At 33.9% G+C, this 27279-nt stretch overlaps 5 protein-coding genes across 5 annotated transcripts; 3 read left to right on the forward strand and 2 right to left on the reverse strand.

Annotated features, from left to right (window-relative positions):
- Positions 1-1458: 1458 nt before the first annotated feature.
- Positions 1459-11713, forward strand: LOTGIDRAFT_140020 (hypothetical protein; the record flags this gene model as incomplete). Its single annotated transcript, XM_009050004.1, has 7 exons — positions 1459-1656; positions 2210-2502; positions 4428-4483; positions 4900-5053; positions 7378-7505; positions 8953-9045; positions 11271-11713. The coding sequence occupies 7 exons, from the start codon at positions 1459-1461 to the stop codon at positions 11711-11713; spliced, it is 1365 nt and encodes a 454-aa protein (XP_009048252.1).
- A 5078-nt stretch (positions 11714-16791) lies between these two features.
- LOTGIDRAFT_66613 (hypothetical protein) lies at positions 16792-18579 on the reverse strand (the record flags this gene model as incomplete). The annotated part of the gene is made up of 5 exons (XM_009050005.1): positions 16792-16860; positions 17205-17402; positions 17887-17980; positions 18228-18311; positions 18491-18579. Coding segments are annotated over 5 exons (534 nt in total), but the record flags the coding sequence as incomplete, so codon positions are not given.
- A 2233-nt stretch (positions 18580-20812) lies between these two features.
- On the forward strand, positions 20813-22084 carry LOTGIDRAFT_67196 (hypothetical protein; the record flags this gene model as incomplete). Its single annotated transcript, XM_009050006.1, has 2 exons — positions 20813-20982; positions 21817-22084. Coding segments are annotated over 2 exons (438 nt in total), but the record flags the coding sequence as incomplete, so codon positions are not given.
- A 671-nt stretch (positions 22085-22755) lies between these two features.
- LOTGIDRAFT_172832 (hypothetical protein) lies at positions 22756-23505 on the forward strand (the record flags this gene model as incomplete). Its single annotated transcript, XM_009050007.1, has 2 exons — positions 22756-22825; positions 23181-23505. Coding segments are annotated over 2 exons (395 nt in total), but the record flags the coding sequence as incomplete, so codon positions are not given.
- Positions 23506-23853: 348 nt separating this feature from the next.
- On the reverse strand, positions 23854-26185 carry LOTGIDRAFT_139961 (hypothetical protein; the record flags this gene model as incomplete). Its single annotated transcript, XM_009050008.1, has 2 exons — positions 23854-24542; positions 25657-26185. Coding segments are annotated over 2 exons (1218 nt in total), but the record flags the coding sequence as incomplete, so codon positions are not given.
- Between the last annotated feature and the right edge of the window lie 1094 nt (positions 26186-27279).

Below are 27279 nucleotides of genomic sequence, written 5' to 3' on the forward strand. Positions count from 1 at the left end.
CACTGAATGCAAGACAAATAGATTTTACTGCTTACGAAAGCACTGGGCTGTAGATCTGAATTATTTTCTGCATGTTGTATGGTCGACATCATAACTTTTCAGTGTAATTCTCTATCTAAAGATGAACTCAATACGAACCTTGCGTTCTACTTTTCTGCACCGTGTGGATTAATGCAGGCGGAATACGAACCTTGAACTTTCTAAAAGTGACAAATGAACTGTAAAGTAATATAACCCATGAGATTCCCGGTTTCACATGCTAAATGCAGCAATATAATATACAAATTTTTATATATTTTAATAATGTAATCTACTCTGTCAACGCTACACCTTTGTAATTGAGAGTTTTTATGTTATGTATCTGTTGACACTTGACCACGTAAGTGTTTTATGGTTGTCAACAAAATAAATACCAAGATATGACGAGGTTTGGTTGTACTGCTTATTTATAGAAAGCAAAATGAAATGAAATCAATGTTTTACTGCACCATGTGGGCTAAAGAAGACGGGCAAAATTGTAGGGTGTAATAAGGGAAATTTTGCCAGGACAGCACCATTAGCCTGCTCTTTTCCGGTTTCCAACTGTCGAAGGACCATTAACGTGCACAGCAAGTAGCACACAGGGCTTTGGTTTAATATCCCATCCAGACTTATACAAAGTAAAGCAAAGCCAGAAGTATTATATTTCAGTTATACAGAACTTCCTTCTGTGCTATGTCTCAGATAGACTTCCTAACTCGACCAACTTGTGGGTTTCTATTATATATACGACTTGTTTACGACGAACATGTAGACAATTAAATAGATAAATGTCACTTAAGATAAAAAGTCGGGCTTCAGATCTGGACATTAATAATTTATTAAATTATCGAGGTTTCACGAGACTGTACGAAGTAAATAACTTTCTCATAAGAAAATTGAACGGAGACCATACTCTCAGAGAGGCCAATTGGCATGTTATCGTCTATCCCTTGGATTATGCCGTTTTTTCATTCGAAATAAATTCGAGATTCGAAATAAATTTATGCCAAAATAAAATAGATTTATTTTTTTGCCAAAAATACAACGCCTTTGCCAAATTATCGATTGCCTGCAACGTTCAATGAAAACAAATGCATTATTAAACGCAGTTGACCCAATCAGACTAGTTTAGTCATTAACACGCCATGTGAAACTGCTTAGTGCATGTACGGCATATGTTCAATTTAAAACCATAGGATTATACAATTTGTTATTATTATTACTATTAAACCATTGATTTACCAATCGATAATCTTAAATATTTAATTTGAAATCTGTCCAAACCAAAATACATGTTGTTAGCTGGAAAAACTTCAATTACACAGTATTGGTTTGTGCACGAACTGGTTGTTACTATTGTAAATCGGTATTCGAAACGGGATATCAGAAATTTAGAACATTGTCATTAATTACAGGTTACCAAAGAAAAAACTCATCATGAAGGACATAGCTTATAGTGAAATCCTGACACCAGCAACCCAGTTCTTGCCAACCAAAGTCACTCAACCACCAAGAGATATTATTAAAACCTTCTCACATACGAAACGGGTTGGAAATTACCTTCTGGGTAAAACATTAGGAGAAGGATCGTTTGCTAAGGTTAAGGAGGCTTTACATGTACCAACAGGAGAAAAGGTAAGATCTGATTTCATAATGAGAGATGGTCCCAAGTAAAATTTTTAATGATGCATAATAATATGTCTGTGTTCTGTCTGTCTACTCTTGAATCGTTCCAACAGCATCATTCTTACTGGTTCAGCATTTTTTGGGGGTAAATTTTAAAGGGACAGATGCGCCATTTTTTGACCAATTATACCTCAGTCTCGGTAATGGGAATTTTTTTTTAGCTTGGCCAATCAGTAATAGTGTTCACAGCTCACCGTCGAAATGTGAGCAATCAAATACAGGTGTGTCCAGAATTATCCTCGTTTGAAAGTTAAAAAAACGAGTCGTCTTTTCTTGAGACAATGCTTAAAATAGAAAAGACATCTATAGAAATAGGAAAAGTAATTCCAAGTTTGAGATATTTTTGAAGGAATTGTGCTATTTTTGTATTCCCAATTTCTTCATCCCAAATACTTTTTCAGTAAGATTTGAAAATTGAATACCTCAAGAATTTTACATTTTCCAGATCCATTTTTCCTTGGACATGCATAAACAACTTTTATTTCTGTAACTATTTTTAAAGGTTGCTGTGAAGGTAATTGATAAGAAGAGAGCTAGAGCCGATTCGTATGTTCGTAAAAACTTACGCAGAGAAGGCAAACTTTTGCAAATGGTGCGACATCCCAATGTCGTGAAACTGCTCGAAATTATGGAAACTGAAAACAGTTATTATCTAGTCACTGAACTATGTCAAGGTGGTGATTTTATGGACTATATTTGTAAGAAACGGAAGCTAGAGGAAGGAGAAGGCAAGAAATATGTTAAACAGATTGTTTCCGCAGTAGATTATTTACATCGTTTGGGAATTTTACACAGGTAATTTACATCACTTCCCGTAATTTACAAAAGAGTTGTCAGAAGAGTTGTCAGCAAGGATTATGTTGTTTCTTTGCTAAATGCAGTTGTGCAAAGGCCCAGATTAAAGGAACACATGCACATTTCTTTAGACCAATTATTTTAGTCTCAGAAACGAGAATCGTCTAGCTAAGCCAATCGATAATAGTGTTCACAGCCTTTCAATCTGTGTGTCAGGCATTATCTGCGTTTGAAAGAAAAATCGTCTTTTTGAGACACTGCCATATATAGAAAAGACATCTAAAGAAATAGGAAAAGAAATTCCTAGTTTGAGATATACGTATGTTCTAACCTTTAATCAAAATCCATGTCAAATTCAACGTTAAAGAATAATCTTCAAGGAAACAACGCCTCTGACTTCAACCTGATGTTTAATATGACTGTACCTGATCGTATGCAACACGCATTCATGTCTCAGTGTTCTGTTTTCCTTTTAGTTTTTATGAACCTATTTTCAATTTCCACCTAACTGTTTGACAAACACTTGCACACAGCTTTGATGATTACTCAACAAATGTTTGCAGTTTCAAGAACCAAGGTCATCGATTTCGCAAATAAAATGTCAAATTCAGAGGAAAATTAAGTGCACGGTACAAAATAACTGTGTTGAAAATTACTGACTGTATTTTAGTAGAAAAGAGTCACTTGCAATCCCGTGACATATGCGCAGGTTATGCTGTGTAATTTTTCGAATAGTTCGGTCGTTAACGGGGGCTAGAACCGCAGTACAGCGTTAAAGGCATTGTAAAGAGGTTTTCGAAAATTTGTATGTGTATTGGGCAAACCGTAAGCCTCAATTTGCAGCATTCCAATTTTTAATCAGATGTCTGTGGTTCCTTAAATTCCTTCCACTTAAACTAAGTGAATGTTGGCATCAATATCCACGAAAAGCATATTTTGCGATTAGTGACGCAGGAATCACAGACGTCAGACTGAAAATTTGAATAGTGACCTGACCTGTTCCCACACATTTACAAAAGTTTACATGGAAGCTAAAAAAGTTTTTAAAAACCTCCATATTTCGGTTACGATACTTTACAAAATCAAACTAGACGAGTAGAATGATATAAACTAACCTTTCAATCATTCAATCATTTTGGATGAAAAGGCAGAGCTCGCAAGCCAGTTTTATTTACCTTGAATGCCTTCGTAGTTCATAAGCATTTTGGGTTGATTATCAATAAAAGCTAAGTGAACATTTGGCATATTTAGTACCATAAAAGACTTTAGTATTGCTATAATATTACTTTATCTGAGTAATAATAATAATATTTAATAGAAATATAAAAACTGGGGTTACGATTTGAAGTATTACACTTAACAACTTATAGCATTACATTTATAGGCTCTCAAGAGTTCGTAAATCTTGTTAAAATTTAAAGCGAATACTTTTTACATTCTTAGTGCAAGTGACAAAGGCTTAAAGGTATACTACCTATTAAGATAACCAAAAAATATAAATTCAAACTTGGCCAATGAGTCTTTAATCATCGGTGGACTTGCCTGGTGGCAAATACGACAGAATCCTTCTAATATATCCTAATAAATAAAAAAAAATAATAATAATAGTAAGTAATAATCCATCCAACAAAGTAAATTTGAACTGTTTTTCAATAATTATTTAGTTTAATGGATACATCGTGTTATAATAGAGATTTTAATCTTTAGTCATGGCATCTGGTAAGTCCAACTGATGAATAATTAATGACCAAGTTTGAGACCTTAGATTACATGTCCATTGTAAGAGGTAGTATTCCTTTAATGGGATCGATGTGCATGGACTACCTTATCTCTGCCGCAAGCAATGTTTTCATTACTTCTTGTGTTTATAATTATATACACCAAATGAATATATCAAATATTTTCACTGAGTTCTTTTTTTTCAGAGATCTAAAAATTGAAAACCTTCTTTTAGATTCTAATAAAGATATTAAAATTATTGGTAAGTTGACTTCTAACAAATTTCCCTTAAGGGACAGGTTCGCAATCCGTTTGACCAATCGTACCTTCTCAAAAACAGGATTATTTTAGCTAATCTAATCAGTAATGTGTGTCCAGAATTATCCGCGTTAAAGTGACCACACGTTTTTTGTTGAGACTCTGCCATATATATAAAAAAAAAATCATACACGGAAGTAGAAAGGGAAATTCTTAGTTTATGCGATTTTGTTCAGTTTTAGTACTTCTGAAGACTATTTACATATTTTCAAGTCCCAAATCTACCTAAAAAATTTGAGCACTCGTCCCTTTGATATTTAGCGACTGATAAAGAAGTCGCTCTTCTATTGAGTATTATACCCCGGTGCTGTTAATGTTGCATCATGAACATGCGCTGTTATGAAGTCTTGTTCTTTTCAGATTTCGGACTGAGTAATATCATTAAAGTTTCAACAACCACCGAAGGGACGAGGGCACAAGAATTTTGTGTTACTCAATGTGGTTCACCGGCATATGCTGCTCCTGAATTACTCAGTCATCAAAAATACGGTCCACAAGTAGACGTTTGGAGCATGTAAGTTGACTTTCTTCTTTGGAACCCTGTACGTGGGAGAGAGGGGGTCGGGATGAACCGATGTCAAAACTTTGAAGCCCACTTACCATTAAAATTCTGGTTTAGTTGGCATTCTTCTCCACTTTGCTTTCTCATCTCGTTGTTGAATCATATCCCATCTCTACATAGATCTGGATCTCATGACCAACGTTGGTATTTTTCGACGCCAACTAGCTCTTTTAATTTATCACACGATTGGAATATTTGGTTGGAGTGAAGCAAGGGAACCAGATCGCAAATGAGTTTAGGACAACAAATCATATCTTTTCAATCATTTCTATTAGTACTTTGTCTCAAATGATATAATTATGTTCTTTTTTATTAACCCTCCTGTTTTGTTTTTCATGACATTTTGAGTTATTCACTTGCTATTTGAGTTGTTTTCAATGATTTTTTCGGTATGTTTCCTTTTTATTGTTTGATTAGTCGGTCGCTTTTACATTTATTTATTTATTCATCAAGGTAAAAAATTTTCTTAGTATAAAGCTGGAGACTTTGATAATATGAGGGGAATTTCATAGCTTTGCTCTTAAAACTTACTTCAAGTTTTCAAGTCTTGCATTTCATTTGCGACTAAAAGTAATAGTTATATCACCATTGACATAAAGTACAGACATTGAATTTCGTCTGAATTTCGTCGTGACTAATTTTCGAAGGCACAGGTAAATTTTGGTTTCAAATATTGTGCATGGACTTAAAAGGAAGGATCAGAACCGAACAATCAAACCAGTAGGTGTTTAAGAATGTTTTCACAATTTCTATGTCTATTTGATTTGAGTAGAATATTAGTATGTGTATTTTGTGTAAGTCTTGTCTTTTGTCAGCAACATTACTATGTTGAGAAAGGTTTTATCCCTAATGGATCGTAAAGAGGTTCTCTAAAATTTGTATATTGTGTTTAGGGAACACAAGTGGCATCGATTTGCATTATTCAAATTTTCAATAAAACGTCTGTCGTTCCTGCAATTCCACTAAAACTAAAATTAATCGCTAAGGACCTTAATGTGATATTTTGCGATTCGTCATCAAACACTTAGTTTAAGTGGAATTGCAGCGACCACATACGTCTGATCGAAATGGATCAGGCATTGGAATGGTGCAAATTAGTGTTCCAGATACACATAAACATGTTAGAAAACCTATAAAAGTTTTTGTCTTGTTATGTTAGATTGTAGTTAGTGTTTCGTTGAGAAGTAGATAAGTTAGCTTCCACGTCTAACAACTGTTTGTTTTTATCTAATATTAGTCTAACAATTTGCCTGGGGAAATCTGTTTCGGGTCTTTCAAATCTGCACAATCCGTACAGTCTTACACAGTTAATCAAAACTGTAAGCCTGAAATGGGGTGGGGGGTATTCTTGAAAGCTATATTTAGGTATTTTGAAACAGGAAATGGCGTACAAAATAAAAAGTATATGAGCATTTATTGCATTCATCATGGGCGACAAAGGGCATTTAGAGGGTTGGTCAAAAATACGATTCCCCGGGCAACAGTAGTTTCAGTCTGTAAGTCGGAAGTTCCCACCATGGTCTAAAGGTATATCAATTGTTTTAAATACAAGTTAAGAGATCAGCCTATAATTAAAATTGGACCAAATATTTGTTCCATCTTTTTATAAGCTTTTATTTTTAATATAGCCATTTCAGTTAGGGTCTGAAGATGGACGTCTAAAACATTCGTTAAAATAAACTTTTGACCTCACCTAATGACCCCTGCTTCAACCAATCAAATTTCTGCCCTCTCCAGTACTGTGATTTTGTGAGAGAGTGAAGAAATTTGATTAGTAAAAGCCAGGTCACCAAGTTAGGCCAAAAGGTTATTTGACGAATGTTCACGAGGCCCGTCATTAGACCCTAAGTGAAGTGGCTATTTTAAAAACAAAACAAAAAAACGGAACGAAAGTTCAGTTCAAGTTTGATAAAGACTTGTTCAAAGATGAGTTTTATTTGTCCTCAATACGATTTTTAATAACAAGGTACATGTATCTTTTTCGTTTTCTAGTTTTTTGCTGCATCTGTATTTAACACTGGTGAAGGTTAATTTTCAAGATTTCTAATAATAATGCTAATTTGCCGTTTTCAGAAGAGACATATATTCAGGATATCCTTTATAGTTTTTTTTTTTTTTATCCTTGTAGATTTTTTCTAGATCCTTGATTTTCATTCCGTTTTTTTTTCTTTATATTTTTTTAGTAGTTTTGTAGTTTTTCTGAATGATTTTATTGATTTTAATTTAGATACTTTAAGGGATTACGGGAACATAACTTAATATTTTCATTATTTTAGTGGCGTTAACATGTTTGCAATGCTAACTGGTAGCTTGCCCTTCACCGTTGAACCTTTTAATATAAAGGCTCTTCACAACAAGATGGTTATGGGTCTAATGAACCCTATTCCTGAACATCTTTCCAACGGTAAGTCATTGATGACAATGAAAATGTATGCAAGAATAACGATACCCTTTATGCATCGCCCAGATAGGTATTTTCATGCGAACAATTAAAATGTTATAAGGTAACTATCCATAAGGCCCAATCTCATTTCGTCTCAGAATCAGCACCAAAACCTTCATGAAATTTCTGTGTAACAGATGAGTGTATGCACAGCTACTGTTGATTATACTGACGTAAGTAGTATGTTACAGCTTCCAATTGCAATAAAAATATACTAAAGGAAGAATAACGGTCAATACATTTAGCTCAGTCTTTTCAATCACACAAAATCATAATGTTTGATGCATAAAGTCAACTCAAGGTAGCATAATACTGAGGTAGAAGTATTTTACAGCTTGCGATTGTAATTAAAATTTCAAGACCGAACCAATCCCTTTTGCTTCAAATCTTCAAATTATTTGTACGTGAAAAATGTTAACTAGTTTGAAGTGGTCACTTGACTGTAAAGCGAATATACATGTAATCACAATCTACAGTGTCAAGCAAGTTTAAACCTATTTCTCTAATAGGGACTTTCATGCATGTCGCATTACATAAAGCAAGATTATTTTTAACTCATATAAAAACAATATTAGAAAAAATGTTAATTGGATTGTTACGTGTTTCTTTTCTTTGAAACGATGGTGAAACAAAAAAGATCTTCCTAATCAATACAATCCTTTCATTTAAAAAGAATCAATATATTCTTCAATAAATGAATTAATTTTCGTTTCGTGACAATCAACAATCGTTCCATTCGGCAATTCTCGACAGTTTCCGTTTAAGTTGTAGCTACCTTTATAATGAATGAAAGATTTTTCGTCGAGTATTCTAGAGCGAGTCTATTAACTTCGGCATTTCACAATGATTATAAGTGATAGTAATATTGCGACCTGAAAATAGTGCCTAGCTTTGGAGTCTATAGGGGATAATTCTAGCATTTACCTAGGGGAGTTGATACTATATTGTGACAATCTTTAAAACAATTTCCAAGAGACTTTTCGTTCTTTGATTAAAAGTGATAAGGGTGGCTCAGCATGATGCTCTGCGTGGTTCATACAGCTCCGGAGTTCGATCCCCACAGATGTTGACGAGAATTTCAGGATTCGGACTTATCATCCCGGTTTTTCCCTGTCAGTGATGCTGGTTTGAGCGATTGACTTGAATAAGCCTTCAGTCGCTCGCATTGAACAATAAACCAAGTGCTACAGTCCTTAAATGTCTGAACAGATTCCTGCAGATTTGCATATTAAAAAGGGTGGTCATATCCATTCAAAATATCCCACATTGCACACAGTAAGGTGTTGGACTCTTCGGAACAGAAAAGAATTTTATTTCAGCATTTTTAGGACAGCGTATTTTTATTCTTATGATATTTGTTTTATATTTTTTCATTTTTTGTGTATTAATTTCGATTTTATTTTCCTAGAATGCCGAGACTTACTTCGCAAATTTTTGACGCCTGATCCAGAGAAACGTGTCACAATCACTGATGCTATGAAACACCATTGGTTGTGTGACGGTGAGTCCAGACTCTTAGCACGACGAGTATGAATAGATGTCTGAGATTTCTCTTTGTTGCTTGTGCATCTTGTCTTAAAGTCAAAAGTATTCAGTTATCTGTCCAAGACATTCTTTTTCTGAAATTCACATTTCCAAATAACTTTATTTTTTTGTAAAGTGTATTGGAGACACATCGATTAGCACCATTCCAATTTTCAATCAGACGTCTGTAATTCCACTAATACTATGTGTAAATGACGGCACTATCGCAAAGGTCCTTATGCTGTATTTATTACCTCTGGAAAATATGGAAAATACGACTTCCGAGGTGGTAAATAGCATTCGTTACTTCAAAGTGTGCTCAGAAGTCGTGTGTTCTGCTGGAGAACTTTGGTAGCTGAAATTATATCGAGATCACGACATATGACGTACGATTTCATTTAATGGAATTGCAAAAGCTACAGACGTCTGACTGAAATTGGAAAATCGATGCTATCAGTGTCTCTTATAAGATTTTAGAAACTTGTTCAGAGTCCCTTTGTTTAAAATCCCTCTTTGAAATTATTTGAGTTATCCCTTGGAATCTGTGTGGAATACTTTAAGATATGGGTATGATATATCAAAAGAATATTTTGGACAGATATCTGGTTTTCACTCATTATATTTTTTTCACCCTTTTCTATTCTCTATCATATTTATTTCTAGATACAGCTTTGATCTCACTTTAACATAACGCATGTTAGCTACTAGTGTATACAAGGAATGTGTTTTTTCTCCTTACCTTATCACTAATATACACGCTTGTAAAGCACCCTAATGGTAATGTTTTATTTCTGCATGTTTTTATATACTATACTTAATACAAGGTATGTTTGATATTTTTTTTATATAGTAAATGATAATGGATATATGTCTATGTACCGTATTATATTTCAACTGTAGTGTTGAAGGGACAAATGCGCCATGTTTTTTTTATTTGACCAATCAAACCTTAGTCTCAGAAATGAGAAAGTTAACAAGACGAGTCGTCTTTTCTTGAGACATTGTCATATATGGCAAAACCATAAGAAAAGAAATTTCTAGTTAGAGATATTTTGAAGGAATTGTGCGATTTTTGTATATTTCTAGAATATTCAAGAATCAAATTTAAATTAACCCCAGAATGGCGCAATTATCCCTTTAATGGGTTGATGTCTTGCCTGTGGAAAGACGTGCTAATTATCGCACTTTATATGCAACACGTTTAAATGGATAAGTGCATGAAAATGTCAAAGTTAACAAAAAATAGCATGCGTCTACAATATCAAAAGCAAAGTTCCTGTTAGCAAAGTTAGTTTATATTTTGCTCTTTGGAAAGCGTCAATGCTTGTCAAGTCATCTTTTGGCTACAAGCCACGATAACATCAAAATGTTGAAATAATTTTGGTTTGTCTGTGGTAAAGAGACATAAATACTATGGATGATATTTTAAAGTCTTGAGGATTATTTTGGATAATGATATTTCTCATGGTGGCTCCAAACTTAAATAAAAGTTGTAACATTTAGTCGATAATATCTGCATCTTCTGTCCATTCTGTTAAATTTGCTTGACCTTTAGTACACCAAAGAATCCCGACGATTTGTTGCCAAATAGCAAATCACTAAATATGCACTCTTCATATTTTTATAATGCTTGTATATTTAGCGTATATTATGTAACTGATATTATTGATTTCTTATTAACTATATTGTATGATAATATTTTAAAGATATTTTAATTTGGCACTGTTACGTCCTTATACATACACATAATATTGCCATGTTTAATATTGTCATATAGTTAAAGGCATTGTCTTATAATATAATTACATACATTACCACCTAAGTTAAAGATTGTAAAGAGATTATCAACGTTGCAATACTGAATCGTCATATTATAGGGATTGTAAAGAGGTTTTCTGAAATCTTCAACCAGACATCTGTGGTTCCCGCAATTCCACTAAAATTAAGCGTTTTATGACGTCATAAATCGAGAAGTATTTTGCAATTAGTGACGTCATAGAACACTTGATTTGGTGGAATAGCAGGAACCACAGACGTCTGATTGAAAATTGGAATGTTGCAAATAATTGACTCTATATACATCAAAATGTTAGAAAACCTTTTTACAATCCCTTTAATGAATATTTAAAGGATCCAAAAGGAACATATTTACATAATGAACATTACCATATTAACATTGCCACTTTGATATTTATCTTTCAGGGGGAACTGGTGGGAAGTTCGAACGCCATCCCTGTCCAAATAAACTGAAAACAGAAGAATTGGACAGTAATCTTCTGAAACATATGTGTCATAACCTTGGATTTCGAATGGGAGAGATAGTAAGGTTTTGTACTGGTAACATACCAAGCGCTGCTAATGCCACATATCAACTGTTCTCGAAGAAACTGAAGCGTTATAACAACGATCCCAAGACAAAGAGTTCGAGCAGCGACAGCCGTATGATGGAACCTACACGAATCTCCCTTATATTTCATGTAAGTAAGGCGCAGCGGCGTAACGAGGAGTTCATGGACGGATGTGACCGTCTGAGCGCCCCGGCCGGAAAATTTTCTTACATAAGAAGGCGCAGAATTCATCTCACTCATTGGAATTCTGGTAACCGTTTTGAACAGTTTTTACGGAATTACAATATCGACTCATGACGTAATCAGAGTGCCAAGAAAAACTGCGGCTATCTTTTCCGGTAGTGCCTGTACGTAATACACGTGGAAAGGTACATTTCACAGATTGGCATAAACAATGAGAATTCCTAGTTATAATACTATAAATTATATTTTTGTATATAGGAACTGCCGCAGAAACGAGTTACTGTTATGCCGGCTGGATTGAAGTTACTTCGACGACGAGCTGACACGAATAACGACAGTACTGATGACAAAAGCGGTCCTAAAGTAACTCAAGATCAACATGACGTTGAAAATAATAAAAACCAAGAGATGACACAACATATCACTTATAAATATGATGGTAAAATTTGGCTTTCTTTTTATTTTCAATGCACAAATTTTTATTCATAGCTTTTAACACGAAAGACTGATGTTCTCAACTTGAGTTTAATCCAATGAGTTGTATTATGTTTTCCTTGCTTATGAAAACGGCCATGGTCCGCCATTTTCGGGGGTTGATTTGGATCCTAAATATAATATGTTCAGAAGTACTTGAAATGCACAATCCCTTCAAATATACTCCAACCTAGCAATTTCACTTTCTATTTCTATATACATGTATGTCTTTACTATTATTGCGGAGTCTAATAAAAACGAGTCGTCATATTAACTATCAAACGTGGATAATTCACACACATGGATGTGAAGGCTCAAAGATTTTAAGGCTCTAACTAAATAGCCATAAATGTATGGTAATTACCATTACTAATATAACCAAATTCCTCATTGACTTTTTAATCTTGGTATTCTGGAGTTTATTTATAAAAACAATTGTTGGTTATTTTATAAATGCCATTAATATGTTTTTCCAGGCACAAGGACGCCATTGAAAGAGAAAGTAATTGTCAATACTACGTCTGAAAATGGTTCAAATAAACCGAGCAGTGTCTACAAAAATTCAAACATGCAGAGAGTGTTGTGTTCAAATGCTACGTGGTTGAGGAAAACTTGTCATAAAGATAAGAAAACAATGAGTGAGGAGTTATCAAGTTTAAATAAATTATTATCTCCAAGATTGGAAACCAATAACGATATCAAATATTCACATCATCACTCTCAACAACAATCAGATGGGAAAAGTCACGTGACAGTCAACATGGCGACCAAAAGATTCCCTGTACCACCGACACGAAATGTTACAACAGACAATAGTCCCAAAACCAATGGAATGTCGACATCGGTAAACACTAACAACGTCAACAAAATAAACAATAATGTTAGTGTCTACAATACTCGACGTTCAATAAACATCAATGCTAGTCCAACGACGACGTATCTGAAACACTCACAAATACATGAAAATTCCATGGCTACAAAACGCCCTGTGTCTCCGTTTCGAAAACGAACTCCGCAAGTCCAAGACACGAAAAAAATTCGAACCGTGATGGAAGTTGAATCGGATATGAGCGCCGGAGCCCGGTTATCTGCTATTATGAATTCAAGAGTTTCAATGTCTCGAAGTGCCCAATCAGAGGATAGCGCTAATGTCACCTTACCAGAGGTGTCCTAAGACATGCCTTAAGCAGGATATAGTTTGTGGCTGGATGCTGAACTACTTGCACTTGTAAGATCATTTAAAATATGTGTCAGATTAGTTGTACACCATAACTAATTGTAAGATCAGTTGTATGCTGATCTCTCTGTCAGATCATTAGTATGCTGACCTTTCTGACAGATCAGTTGTATGCTGAACTTTCTGTCATATCAGTTATATGCTGAACTTCCTGTCAGATCAGTTGTATGCTGATCTCTCTGTCAATTCAGTTGTATGCTGAACTTTCTGTCAGATCAGTTATATGCTGAACTATGTGTAAGATCAGTTGTATTCTGACCTTAAATGACAACGCTCACAACGATTCAAGAACCTGTAATGGAAACGTATTTACTTGTGCCAGAAATCTTAAAATATGCTTGATATTATACGTATTTGTATCGCTTGGAGGGAAATGGCATTTTGCTTCTTATACATCTAATCAATCATAACAATTGTATCAGACTTCGTGAACAAACCCGGGCATTCATGAAAATAATGTGTCCTACATATACTCGAAAGGGAATTGGTTTGTGACAAAAGACAGAACGAATACAAAAAATGTGAGGCGACATCGAAGCTAGTCAAACAGACATTAATATGTTTATGATCTGTGGCGAAGAATTTCATTGAAGGGGGTACCACTCCCCTTCCTTCCTAAATACGCCTCTATCTATAATCATATTGATAAAGCATTTTGTACGTCCATTTTTCTATTTTATTTATTTAGTTACCATTATTTATTTGACAATGTAATTATGTGTTCATATTTTGCTCTATAAATACTCATATTTTCATTACATTATATTTTCTTCCGTTATTCCATTATTCAAGGCTTTTAATCTGTGTTCATAGTCAAGAACAGTAGTTCAGATCCAGACAGGCGACCCAGATCTTTGCTTTTATCCCATATGGTTGAAATAGAGGGTGAATGGGGGTTGTCCTTCCAAATAGTCAAGTCTGGCTACGGGTCTGAGGACTATGGCTATCGATCTGATGAAAAACGGCTTATCTGACTTCTACAGACCACAAATAGATTGTAATTATCTCCCTTTGACCACAAGCAAATTCCTGGTGATTCACGAAGCACCCGTATTACAGTGACTTGTTGGAATAACACAAAGTGTTAGAAAGAAAAGAAATTTGTGGGCATGTAAAAGTTTAATACGAACATGAATAATTTTTCATTTGAGTTTTATGTGCCACCAAATAGTTTTATACATAATAATGAAATAAATTAAGTGATTTATATACAATGAATTAAAATTGTTGGTCCCCTCGTTTTCCACCACATAATCTTATAGATATTTGTTTGTTGTCATATTTTTACATTGAATTTACAAATAATGGCCGCCACATTTCACATAACAAGTACTTAAAAATTCTATAAATTGATGAAGATTGGTTAATTTTTGACTGAAAACTTAGTTCTACTTTATGATTTCGTTCTATCCACATTATTTTCACTAGGTTTTCTGTTTTCATCAGTTTTTTCTGTTTTCACCAGTTTTTTCTGTTTTCACCAGTTTTTTTCTGTTTTCACTTGTTTTTCTGTTTTCACTTGTTTTTCTGTTTTCACCAGTTTTTCAGTTTTCAACTGTTTCACCTGTTTTCACCAGTTTTTCAGTTTTCACCAGTTTTTCAGTTTTCCTGTTTTCACCAGTTTTTTCGTTTTCACCTGTTTTTCGACTTTCAATATTTGATACTTGAGGTATTTCATTTTCAACAATTTGGTTATTTTTGCTACCGAGCTGATCATTTTGTACCATGGTAATGTTTGTATTATTTATTTCGTTTATATTTAGATTATTATCTTGTACAGTTGTTGTATTTAATTTAGTGACATTGTTCTCTCTTAAGTGTTCTGAAAAAAAAATTGATTAGATTTTACTTTTCATCTGCCAGATTTTGCCAGAACAGACGGTTGTTAAGTGGCAACAGGTGTTCTTGTAGACCGAGCACAGCCTGTCTTGCATAGTGAGATTCTCTGGCACAGTTGGTTAGAGCGTTGCTTCTTTACATGATGTCATATGCTTGGTTGAAGCAAATGGCCACTTAGGTTCCTATCTCTATCGTGAAAAAGTCATCTTCACTCATAATTCTAGTCGACTCAGCTGTAAATGGGTATGGATAATCTGGGAAATATTGGTGGCAAGAGGTTTAGCTCAGGACCAGATGGTGGAAAGGATCTGACTGTGAACCTAAGTTGTTATCCTTGTAGTTATTTCTTTCTTTCTTTTTTTATATCCAAACCTATACCTAAAAGGTCAAATGATGACCTTAGCAGCAGTCTGGACATCAGAATTGTATTTTACTGCAAGTCCATCAATTTCACATTTGAGATCACTGAAATTCTAAGACTAAGATCTTCTAAATGTCACGCTATAACAAACTTCATACTAATACCTATTCTTGTGTCACAGAAGTTTGTAAATAAAGCAATTTGATTGGGTTGTATGATGGGTTCTGATTGGCTGTATACTCTGGCATACAATCTATCAAATCACTACCTTCCATGATACAACAATAGTGGCTATTGCAGTCAAGGTATAAGTACAAAGTTTATATAACTTGACATGATGAAGATGAGTTTAAACATAAAAAGAAATATTTTCTTACCATTAAAATCAATACTGTTGTCTGATAAAAGTTTCATTAACCTTTCATTTTCTTTTTCTAATTTTTCATATTCCTGAAAGAATTTGAGAAACTATTAGTTTTTGATGAAAGCATATTTTAGATTTTAATAACATAATAATAAAAATCTGTAGAAGACAACTAATACCAGTAACCAAAAATTTCGTCCAAAGCATGATGAAATATGGAGAAATAATAGTCTCCTCAAACAACAGTACTTGTAATTTATTGTCATTAGACTTTCATGTATACATTCCAATTGCATAATTATGTATATACATGTTAGCCTGGTATGCCTGGCATCAATATAGTTCCATGAATTATGAAATATGGTTCCTGGTATGATATACCAACAGGATGGGTCTACGTAAGCAAGTGAGAATTAAGCCCCAGCAAAACGTTGAATTTCATCAAAGTTCTCTGTGCTTCTAATTTTTCAAATTTTTATGGGCGAGGGCACCCAGACCCCCCACCTCATAGAACACATGGCTCTTCACGTCAACAGGCCCACCAGCAATAACTTAGCACAGAATCTGAGCCCGAGCACAAATTCACTCCGACAGGACTGCATAACAATGGTAGGTAGGTAGATGACAAGTTAATGTTCGCTTCCAGCGGATGCTGATATCGCAAACTAGGTAGTTGTTGGTAGTCATATAGTAGTTGGTAGTTGGATCGGTTCAAATTGAATGATTCTGTGTTTTTGGCTGTTGATTCTTCGTTAGATCTGGTCTGGTCGAATGACATGGCGGTGAAACATAACAATATAAACAACAAAGACTTATAGCAGATGACTGACCTTTTCACACTTAACCTGTGTTTGAAATCTACTATTAGCATCAATTCTAACTTCAGCTACTATTTCTTCTGGCTTAATTTCTAATAACTTTTTCTTTTCTTCACTTAAATAAAACCCTGCTTTCTCAAACAGTTGGTTTAGTTTCTTCTTGTAACCCTGAATAAAAATATTGTCAGTTTAAACTGCTTCACTTTTTACCAAAGTGTGTTGGAAGTACTGTATTTGATATTATGTCCCTAAGCACACGAATATTGTTAACTTGTCTCAACATGTAGACTTGAGAATAAGTTCTACTTGCCAAACTTCAGTTAGGAGGTAGATTGAAATAGATCAGTTGTCTAAAGATCACACAATGGAGTATGAGTAGCAACATATTTCAGGTTCTGCTTTAATATTTTATATTGCTCTACTACTGATGTATTGAACACTATTTTAAAAGTTAAAATATTATTTTATTGTAGAAATCAGGCTGCATTTTTATCAATATAAAAATATTCAACCTTATTGGTGATCTCCTGGTGAAATAACTTAGTTTCTATATCATCCCATTCTAACTGGTGTTCTTTAGACATTACAGGATAGACTAACATGGCATCAGTAGGACAAACTAGAGGAGTTTGTAGTATCATGTGGTACCAACAAGTAGATGGTTCTGTTACATTTAATATTTCAGTCTTTCTACCACATTTAAAATATATCTGAAAAAAAATTCTATATGTTAAAAGAAACAGTTATAGTTTTCAAAGCTCTTAGCTCACCGTTCAAATTTGAGCCATCAAATCCATATTTGTCCAGAATTATCAGCATTTGAAAGTTCTCAAGACGAGTTGTCTTTTCTTGCATTATTATACAAAAGATATCTATAGAAATAGGAAAAGAAATTCCTAGTTTGAGATATTTTTGTGTGTTTTTCATACATTTCTAGTACTTCTCAAGACTATCTGCATATTTTCAAGACTCAAATCAACCCCCAAAATGACATGTTATTTGAAGCAATCCAATGTTCTGCCATATAACTGTGATTTCTTTAATTGGAAACAGTTGCAAATAGAAAAAGAGTAGGCTAATGGTGCAATAACCCAATTAAATTTAGGAAAAAAGGGATGTAAAACTCTGTTCCTTTCATTACATTTCTGAAGTTTACTGTGAACATTTCACTTAATTACTAGAAATAGTTAAAACCTTGACTTCTCTATTTCTATCATTACAACCATCTCCATTCTTCATTAGCATAGCAACAAATGTATTATTTTCTATCTCCCACTCTTGCCACACCCTGAAAAAGGGCAAATAATACCTTGCTGAACCAGTTGCTACAAAGAATCTGTATTTCAGTTCCTTTAACAGTTTCGTAGGAGGCTATCTATCACTTGCTCAATTTCAGCGATCTGTATCAATTTTCAGAATTTGATTTTTCTCCTTCAAGGAAGAAGATTAGACTGTGATCTATTCTGTCAAATGTAGTAAAAAGAGATTTTGATAGCAGCTGTTAAAATAACCATAACAAGGCAAAATAATCATACCCTAATATTCCACTGTATGGATTCCATCTCATACTCTGTTCAAATTGAGTTATATTGGAAAAAGGACAGAATTCGTACTTATATCTGAAAAAGATGAAAACTAAGTTATAAATTCTTGCCATAAGAGACGCAAACATATAACATATTAGATAAGTCACTAAGGTGGCTTCTCACTAGAACAGAGGGTTTGAACTTTGAATTTTCAAACGAGTTGAAATAGGAAAGGGCACTATACAATCCCTTTAAGAAATTATGCAACTTACTCATCCAAAATATTAGAGAAACACTTTCCCTTCATTCTTTCAAAATGTGGTGGTCCAGAAAAATTAGCTGGTTTTACTTTCATCTTTAAAGTATCTGAAAACTGGCCACTATAAATACCTCCAGCTACATTATTCAGGCTTAAAATAGAACAATTTTAGGGATATAGAATGTAGGCCTACTCAAGATATTTTTTATTTTATACCTTGAATGATGTTTTTTTTTCTGAAATTCAACAAGCTTATCTTTAATGATGAGGTCATTATCATATCAATTTATTATTCAGATGCAATGTTGGATTTTCATTCTGAAAGCGACCTAAGTCAGTTGTGTATGTTATGCAGCTATGACGGGTGGACACAGTTATAAAATTTTTAACTCTAATAATCCTGCACCTACCCATATGATGATGGTTCATCCACAATTTTCATATTTATCAACTCCAGGTTGCCATCTGAAATATTAAAGAGACATCCAGGTTCACCATTACTTTGAACAATCGTACCAAAATATAAGCTGATCAGTATAGGCCTAAAAGTGTTCACAACTCATCATAAAAATTTGTGCCTTCAAATCCATGTGTGTCCAGAATTATCTGCGTTTGAAAGTCAAAATGTATACTCATATTGACTCTGCCATATAGAGATAGAAAGTGAAATTTTGATGTAGGATTATGCAATATTCGTTCCATTCTAGCACTTCTAAAGACTATTTACATACATTCCAGACCCTGATCAACCCCTGAAAATGGCAAACCATGGCCATGATTAAGTTACGGCAAATTTTCATGACTGTAAAGTATTGTTTAAGAACAAAAATGGCAAAATAGGAAATTCAGATAAATAGATAGCTAGTTCAACAAAGTCTTCGTCGTGAGACAGAAGCATTAGGCTAGTTTTAAGTGTTACTCCTCAGACAGTCATGTCTTTGTGCCAGTAGTAGTGAGGCTCAGGCAGGGTTGGCAAATTCAAGACACCAAAGTATTGGGCCTGTCCTATCCACCACGACTATGCCATGTGCATGATTTATAGATAGAAATAAAGAAATAGGGTATTGTTTATCAAAGGGAATAAATATCAGGTTACTTTGCCACACAGTTGAAAGAATAATCAAGAAAAATGTGAATAAATAATTCGATTTTGCCATTCTTTGTTTTGATAACGTAGTTATCTCCCTTTGTAAATATAGTCTTGAATTTCCAGTCTGTATACATGTGGTGATGTTGCATCGACTTATTGTTAGTTCACTACGAAAAGGGATGGCATAAAAATAACATTATATTGTAAGTTTTGATAGAACTGTATCTTTTGTTAATGACGGATAAGATTGTAGACCTTATAATCAGTTCCTACCTGGTCATCAGAGACGACACTTTTTCCATGACCGTACACTACAGGCAGGAGATATTTACCACGCGTTACAAATAGTAATAGAGTAATATTTATAGAAACTAGAAATTATATGAATAGGCCTATATCTTTTGTCAATGAGTTGGTAATGACGTATAATATTGTTGGCCCTACTTGGTTGGTCTTCAAACAAGACTACACTTTATCCATGACCATAGGCTACACTAGAGGCAAGAGATATTTACCACATGTGATAAATAGACACTGGTGTTCGGTTATGGGGATTTCAAAAAATAAATTTTGGTCAGTTACTTAGCCTACAAATTTGGATAGTGAAAGGAATAATATTTTTTGCCATTCACATCAGGGTGGGCCTACTGGTATTAGGCTCCAGTTTCGTACAAGTATCATATAGGCCTACAGATATGTTGATACAAGTAGGCAACAGTCACTAAGTAGGCCTAGCCTATATTCTTTTTTAGGCCCATAATTAAATGTTGTATACTTTCAGTATAAGTAATGGGTAAACCTAGAAATGCCAAAGCTAGATGTGCAGCTGGTAAATCACATCATAAAAAAGGAAGAGCTGAAGCAAGAGAAGATAAATTTGATGAAGACAAATTCAATGATCATGTCCTTTCAGCAATAGCTAGTAAGTAGCCTACTTATAATTACCTAGACTTTCATTTGCATGTGGATTTGAATTTATTATCACATGATCTAAGAGAAAAGCTTTGTTTATAAGGCTATCCTGACAAAGAGCCTATTCTATAAGTTTAAGAAAAAACTTGAATAAAGTTTGATGTAATTGTTAACAGTATTTGGACCAATCTAGAACTTTCTGAGCTCATATTTTCAAAAAAAACTAAGCTCTTAGCAATAATTAGATACTACCTTCTTTTAAATGCTTTTTTCACTCATTTTTTTTCAGATGAAGAAAATGGTGAAGAAGGAGCAGCTTTTTGGTCACCTGAAAAGTTCCCCTGTCCATTAGCAATGTGGGATTTTGAACACTGTGATCCTAAGAAATGTACTGGAAGAAAGTTACATAGATTAGGTTATGTGAAAAATCTCAGAAGTAATCAGAGGTTTAATGGTTTAATATTAACACCAGCTGGTAGTAAATGTCTGTCACCTGATGATAGGTGAGATATAACTAGTGTTGCAGGGCCATAAAAACTAGGGGGCTGGCGGACATATTTGTGGTTACTAGAATTCCACATGTGGACCAAGATTAAAACCCAAAACCACCACCATTTGTTCAACAAAAACAAAGGATGTCATATAAAGTTTTAAACCCTCTAACCGAATGTGCTACATGACCCTTCAAAAATTAGCTCATGGTTCATGAGGATATTGGATGTACTCATCTGTTCTGTATCCCTTGGTCACTGCATAGATTGAAGCTTATGCTGCTGCTTTTACTTTGACAGGTATTCACATAAGCATTGAAGTTTTTATATTCGCATAATGATGTGTACTTATCTCATTGTCACCCTATTTATGCCATTCCACAATAATGAAAATGGATTTTGACGAAACTTGGTATTCTTGACTATAACAAGCAAGTGACCAGTTAATGAAAATTTCAAATTGGCATAACTTGAAATTGGTCGGATCTGATATTTTAATTAGATATGTTCTCTATAGTATGCTTTTATGTGTGTAAAATTTGACTCAAATCTTAGACTTAACTCAGAAACCTACTGAAAATTGGTGATTTCACATGGAACGGCCCAGTAAATTTTGCTGCATTGGTTTGTTGATTTGAGGATTCTTACCCTCAATCTCAATAAGAGGTGAAGACTCAAGAAATCTTATCATCAATTTCTGCCAAAAGTGTACCATTACACTTACACTTACAACAGATTGGTATAAGTATTAGCTGTCTAATAAACGAATATATAAATACATGAAAATAAGGGAAGGTATCTTTAAATGTGTATTATGTTATCAGACATAGTATTTAAACAGACAAGACCAGTTAAAAAAATAAACAATGTCTGTATTACCTGGGAGAAAACTATTTTTTTTGTTGAGATAGTAAAATCATTAGCTTTACTCTCTTACCTTTTAGGTTATAAAGAACTTGGTGAGATATTATTGAAGAAATTTAAATGGGGACAAGAGTTTTATATATTAAATCAAGAATTATTAGATATATACAGTGACTGTACAAATAGTGAGGAAGTGGTGAAAGCACAACAAATATACTTAGATAAAATACAATCACAATATGAAGAGAAAAAAGATTTTGGTAATTTTTGTAATTGCATTTGCCCTTTGAACATCTTTTTGACCAATCGTACCTGAGTCTCAGAAATTTTGTAGTTAAGCTAATCAGTGATAGTGTTTACAGTCCACCGTTGAAATTTGAACCTTCACATCTATGTGTGTCCATGTTTGAAAGTTAAAATGACAACCCCTCTTTTCTGGAGATTCTGCCATATATAGGAAAGACGTAGAAATATAAAGTGAAATTCATAGTTATTGTTCTTTTAAGGAATTATGCCACTTTCATACAATTCTAGTACTTCTGAAGTTTATTGACATGTATTCAAAACTCAAATCAAACCAGAAAATGGCAAACCTGTCCCTTTAAATGTACAAACCAAACTCTGCCTAGACTCAATTTTCTCATCTGACTAGGACATCATATTTTTCATTAAATTCAAAGAGACAACAATTTTTGCTATGTCAGTGTGGGCTTCTCACCCATCTGAGTCAAACTGCTCAATACACTCTTGGGTGCATGTTATTTACCTTGCAAGGACAAAATTATACTGCTTTTATTACCATTTCCAACTTTAATATAGTTAGATCATTGAATGATTTCTTGAATTGTTTTTGGTCCTCTAATTAGTACCAATATTGTGTGTCTATTCATGTAATAAATTTGTGTCTTGTTTAAATTACAGATGTAAATGAGATAGATTTTGATGTGGAATATTGTAATCCTAATAGAAGAAATTTACCTCCATCTTCTAGGTAAGATTAAACAATCCCTAAGTCGATTAATCCAACAAAATTTGATTCATGAAGGTGTTTATAAATACATAAATCAAAGATAGTTTAAGTACTTTCTGATGCTTAAAGGCAGAGTTGTTGGCCTTGTCTCCAAGCTGTCTTAGATTTTAACATAATGAAATTAACATAAAATCAGAGTGTCAGTCAGTACAAGTACATTTAGAGTTATCTTATTTGGGCTAACACAATTATTTCCCTTTGAATATTTAAAAGGCTCCTTCTCATTTTAACAATCACATGGTTAAGTAGGCATATCTGGGTGTGGTCCAATCCAATGTTCGACTCATTGTTTTCATATTTCGTATTGTTCTTCTAGTAGTGAATCCAGTTCTTCAGATGATGATGAAGTGAATGATGATGAAGCGAAGGATGATAATGATGATGAAGATGATGAAAGTGACAAAGATCATGATGATCAGGATAGTGATTTAGATCATAGTGAAAGTGATCATAAAAATACAATGAAATCTGAGAATTTGCCCACAAAGACTGTGACTGAAAAGAAAGTGACTTTTAATGACACTAAAGCCTCTAGTGATATCTGTCATGATGAGGTCTTGGAACTGACAACAGGACAAAATTTATCAACTTTTCAAAGGTTAGATCTAAATTCTGAAGAAACTAATAAAGAATGCAGCTGAAAACTGTGAAATCATTTATGGAAAGGTCTTGTGCCTTCAACACCGTCCTGCAGTACCATAGGTAGCATATGTGTTTGACAAATGTCTCATGATCCAATTTGGCATTCTTGGCACCAACAGACCAGAAAGACCTGGCATAGGTCTAGATGATACAGCCAGCATTTGCACCCCGTTTCATGTCAGTAATACAGGTCATTACCAAAATGTTTCAGAAAGCTCTTCATACTCTGCATTTGGAATCTGAACCCAAGCAGTTGTCTGTCTCCTATTCATACCCCTAGTTCCATTCGGCTGTCGTCATCTTATATTATATATATCTCATATGAGTCATATCTCTATAATGCATCTCTAGTCTCTATAGTCCATTGCATGCATCGTTAAAAATTGTGAAGTGAAACAGTTGTATGAATAGTTGCTATAACAGCCATCTAAATAGTTGCTATAACAGGTGTCTAAATAGTTGCTATAACAGTGGTCTAAATAATAGTTGCTGTAAAAGTCATCTAAATAGTTGCTAAAACAGTCGTCTAAATAGTTGTTATAACAGTCGTCTAAATAGTTGCTAAAACAGTCGTCTAAATAGTTGCTATAACAGTGGTCTAAATAGTTGCTATAACAGTGGTCTAAATAGTTGCTATAACAGTGGTCTAAATAATAGTTGCTATAACAGTCATCTAAATAGTTGCTATAACAGTCATCTAAATAGTTGCTATAACAGTAGTCTAAATAGTTGCTATAACAGTGGTCTAAATAGTTGCTATAACAGTCGTCTAAATAGTTGCTATAACAGTCGTCTAAATAGTTGCTATAACAGTCATCTAAATAGTTGCTATAACAGTCGTCTAAATAGTTGCTATAACAGTCATCTAAATAGTTGCTATAACAGTCGTCTAAATAGTTGCTATAACAGTCGTCTAAATAATAGTTGCTATAACAGTAGTCTAAATATTTGCTATAACAGTAGTCTAAATAGTTGCTATAACAGTAGTCTAAATATTTGCTATAACAGTAGTCTAAATAGTTGCTATAACAGTCGTCTAAATAATAGTTGCTATAACAGTCATCTAAATAGTTGCTATAACAGTCGTCTAAATAATAGTTGCTATAACAGTCGTCTAAATAATAGTTGCTATAACAGTAGTCTAAATAGTTGCTATAACAGTGGTCTAAATAGTTGCTATAACAGTCATCTAAATAGTTGCTATAACAGTTGTCCAAATAGTTGCTATAACAGTCGTCTAAATAATAGTTGCTATAACAGTAGTCTAAATAGTTGCTATAACAGTTGTCCAAATAGTTGCTAAAACAGTCGTCTAAATAGTTGCTATAACAGTAGTCTAAATAGTTGCTATAACAGTCGTTTAAATAGTTGCTATAACAGTCGTCTAAAAATTGTGAAGTGAAACAGTTGTATAAATAGTTGCTATAACAGTTGTCTAAATAGTTGCCATAACAGTTGTCTGAATAGTTGCTATAACATTCTTTAAGATAGTTGTTAAGGTGGGTTTATACAGAGCGCGAACGCGAACGTGACCGGCGCGAACGCGACTTTTCATCAGTTCAGTCATTCAAATAGAACGCAAACACGAACGCGGAAAACCGTTAATTAATTAATGAATTGGTCCAATGTTATTTTCTTTATAAGTTCCATACCATTGATGAAACAGGCAAAATAAATTGAATTTTTTTTAATCACACACCTGTCAGTCCAACCTTCTCTCCGATTCCCTTCCAAATATCTTTCTTTTTTACTGTCTCTTTGTAAGTTTTTTCAGCTTTGTCAAACAAAACTGGATTCTTTTCAATTTCTAAAATCAAAACTTCCGTTTTATCCATTGTTTGTACCCCACAAGCAAATTGGAAAAGCCATGTGCACAAGTTTCTATTTAAGGAAATGATGCAAGGGAGGTGGTACAAGCTGATTGGTTGATAGCAAGAAATCCGCCGCGACTTTCTGAAAAATTCGCTCTTGGGGCAATCTCGGTGGTCGACCGCGCGAACAAATATTTGTTCGCGTTCGCGTTCGCATTCTATTTGAACGGTCCCTCTATAAAATGATGAAACCATTCCATGACGAAAAACCGCGTTCGCGTTCGCGCTCTGTATAAATGCACCTTTATACAATCGTCTCGTCTAAATAATTGCTGTAACAGTCGTCAAAATAATTGCTATAACAGTCATCTAAATAGTTGCTAAAACAGTTGTCAACATAGTTGCTACAGCAGTCTTCTAAATAGTTGCTACAGCAGTCTTCTAAATAGTTGCTATAACAGTCATCTAAATAGTTGCTATAACAGTCGTCTAAATAGTTGCTATAACAGTCATCTAAATAGTTGCTATAACAGTCGTCTAAATAGTTGCTATAACAGTCATCTAAATAGTTGCTATAACAGTAGTCTAAATATTTGCTATAACAGTCGTCTAAATAGTTGCTATAACAGTCATCTAAATAGTTGCTATAACAGTAGTCTAAATAGTTGCTATAACAGTGGTCTAAATAGTTGCTATAACAGTGGTCTAAATAGTTGCTATAACAGTCGTCTAAATAGTTGCTATAACAGTCATCTAAATAGTTGCTATAACAGTAGTCTAAATAGTTGCTATAACAGTGGTCTAAATAGTTGCTATAACAGTCATCTAAATAGTTGCTATAACAGTCTTCTAAATAGTTGCTATAACAGTCGTCTAAATAATAGTTGCTATAACAGTAGTCTAAATATTTGCTATAACAGTAGTCTAAATAGTTGCTATAACAGTCATCTAAATAGTTGCTATAACAGTCGTCTAAATAATAGTTGCTATAACAGTAGTCTAAATATTTGCTATAACAGTCATCTAAATAATAGTTGCTATAACAGTAGTCTAAATATTTGCTATAACAGTCATCTAAATAGTTGATATAACAGTCGTCTAAATAATAGTTGCTATAACAGTAGTCTAAATATTTGCTATAACAGTCGTCTAAATAATAGTTGCTATAACAGTAGTCTAAATAGTTGCTATAACAGTCATCTAAATAGTTGCTATAACAGTCGTCTAAATAGTTGCTATAACAGTAGTCTAAATAGTTGCTATAACAGTCGTCTAAATAGTTGCTATAACAGTCGTCTAAATAGTTGCTATAACAGTCGTCTAAATAGTTGCTATAACAGTCATCTAAATAGTTGCTATAACAGTCGTCTAAATAGTTGCTATAACAGTCATCTAAATAAGAGACTAATAGTGGTTATTGCAGTCAATGTATAAATGAGGATGAAAAAGTGCAGACTATATGTTTTAAAAGTGTATATTACACTTTATTACTACATGTCGACTGGAACTAAAATAGAATACCACAATAAACACCTGCCTGAGTAGAGATTCGCTTGTCTTACGTCATAACCTTTATATTCTACTATCCCACACTTATAAATTCAGTTCGTGCCTACTCTATAACACTATGGTATATAATTTATAAGAATATGGTGTTAACCTTCAGTATTGTGTTATATGTATAGGGCGAACCTAGACCGAAACATCTGCTTTTAGTGCAGCTTACCAAGAGGCTGCAATAGACGAAATTCTTTCAGTTTAGGGCGGACTGAGAAGCATTTTGACCATCGAACCAATGGGTTTCCTTGCCCCCTCTCTGACCGTTGCTTAAGGAACATGTAGGTAAAGCTTATATAATACTTAAATTGAAAAAACTGTCGATTCTTCACATTTTTTTCACCAATCATACTTAGTCTCAGAAACGGGAATTATTTTAGCCAATAAGTTTTAGTGTTCAAAGCT

This window comes from Lottia gigantea, assembly GCF_000327385.1.
Source record: "Lottia gigantea unplaced genomic scaffold LOTGIsca_142, whole genome shotgun sequence".
Taxonomy (NCBI): Eukaryota; Metazoa; Mollusca; class Gastropoda; family Lottiidae; genus Lottia; species Lottia gigantea.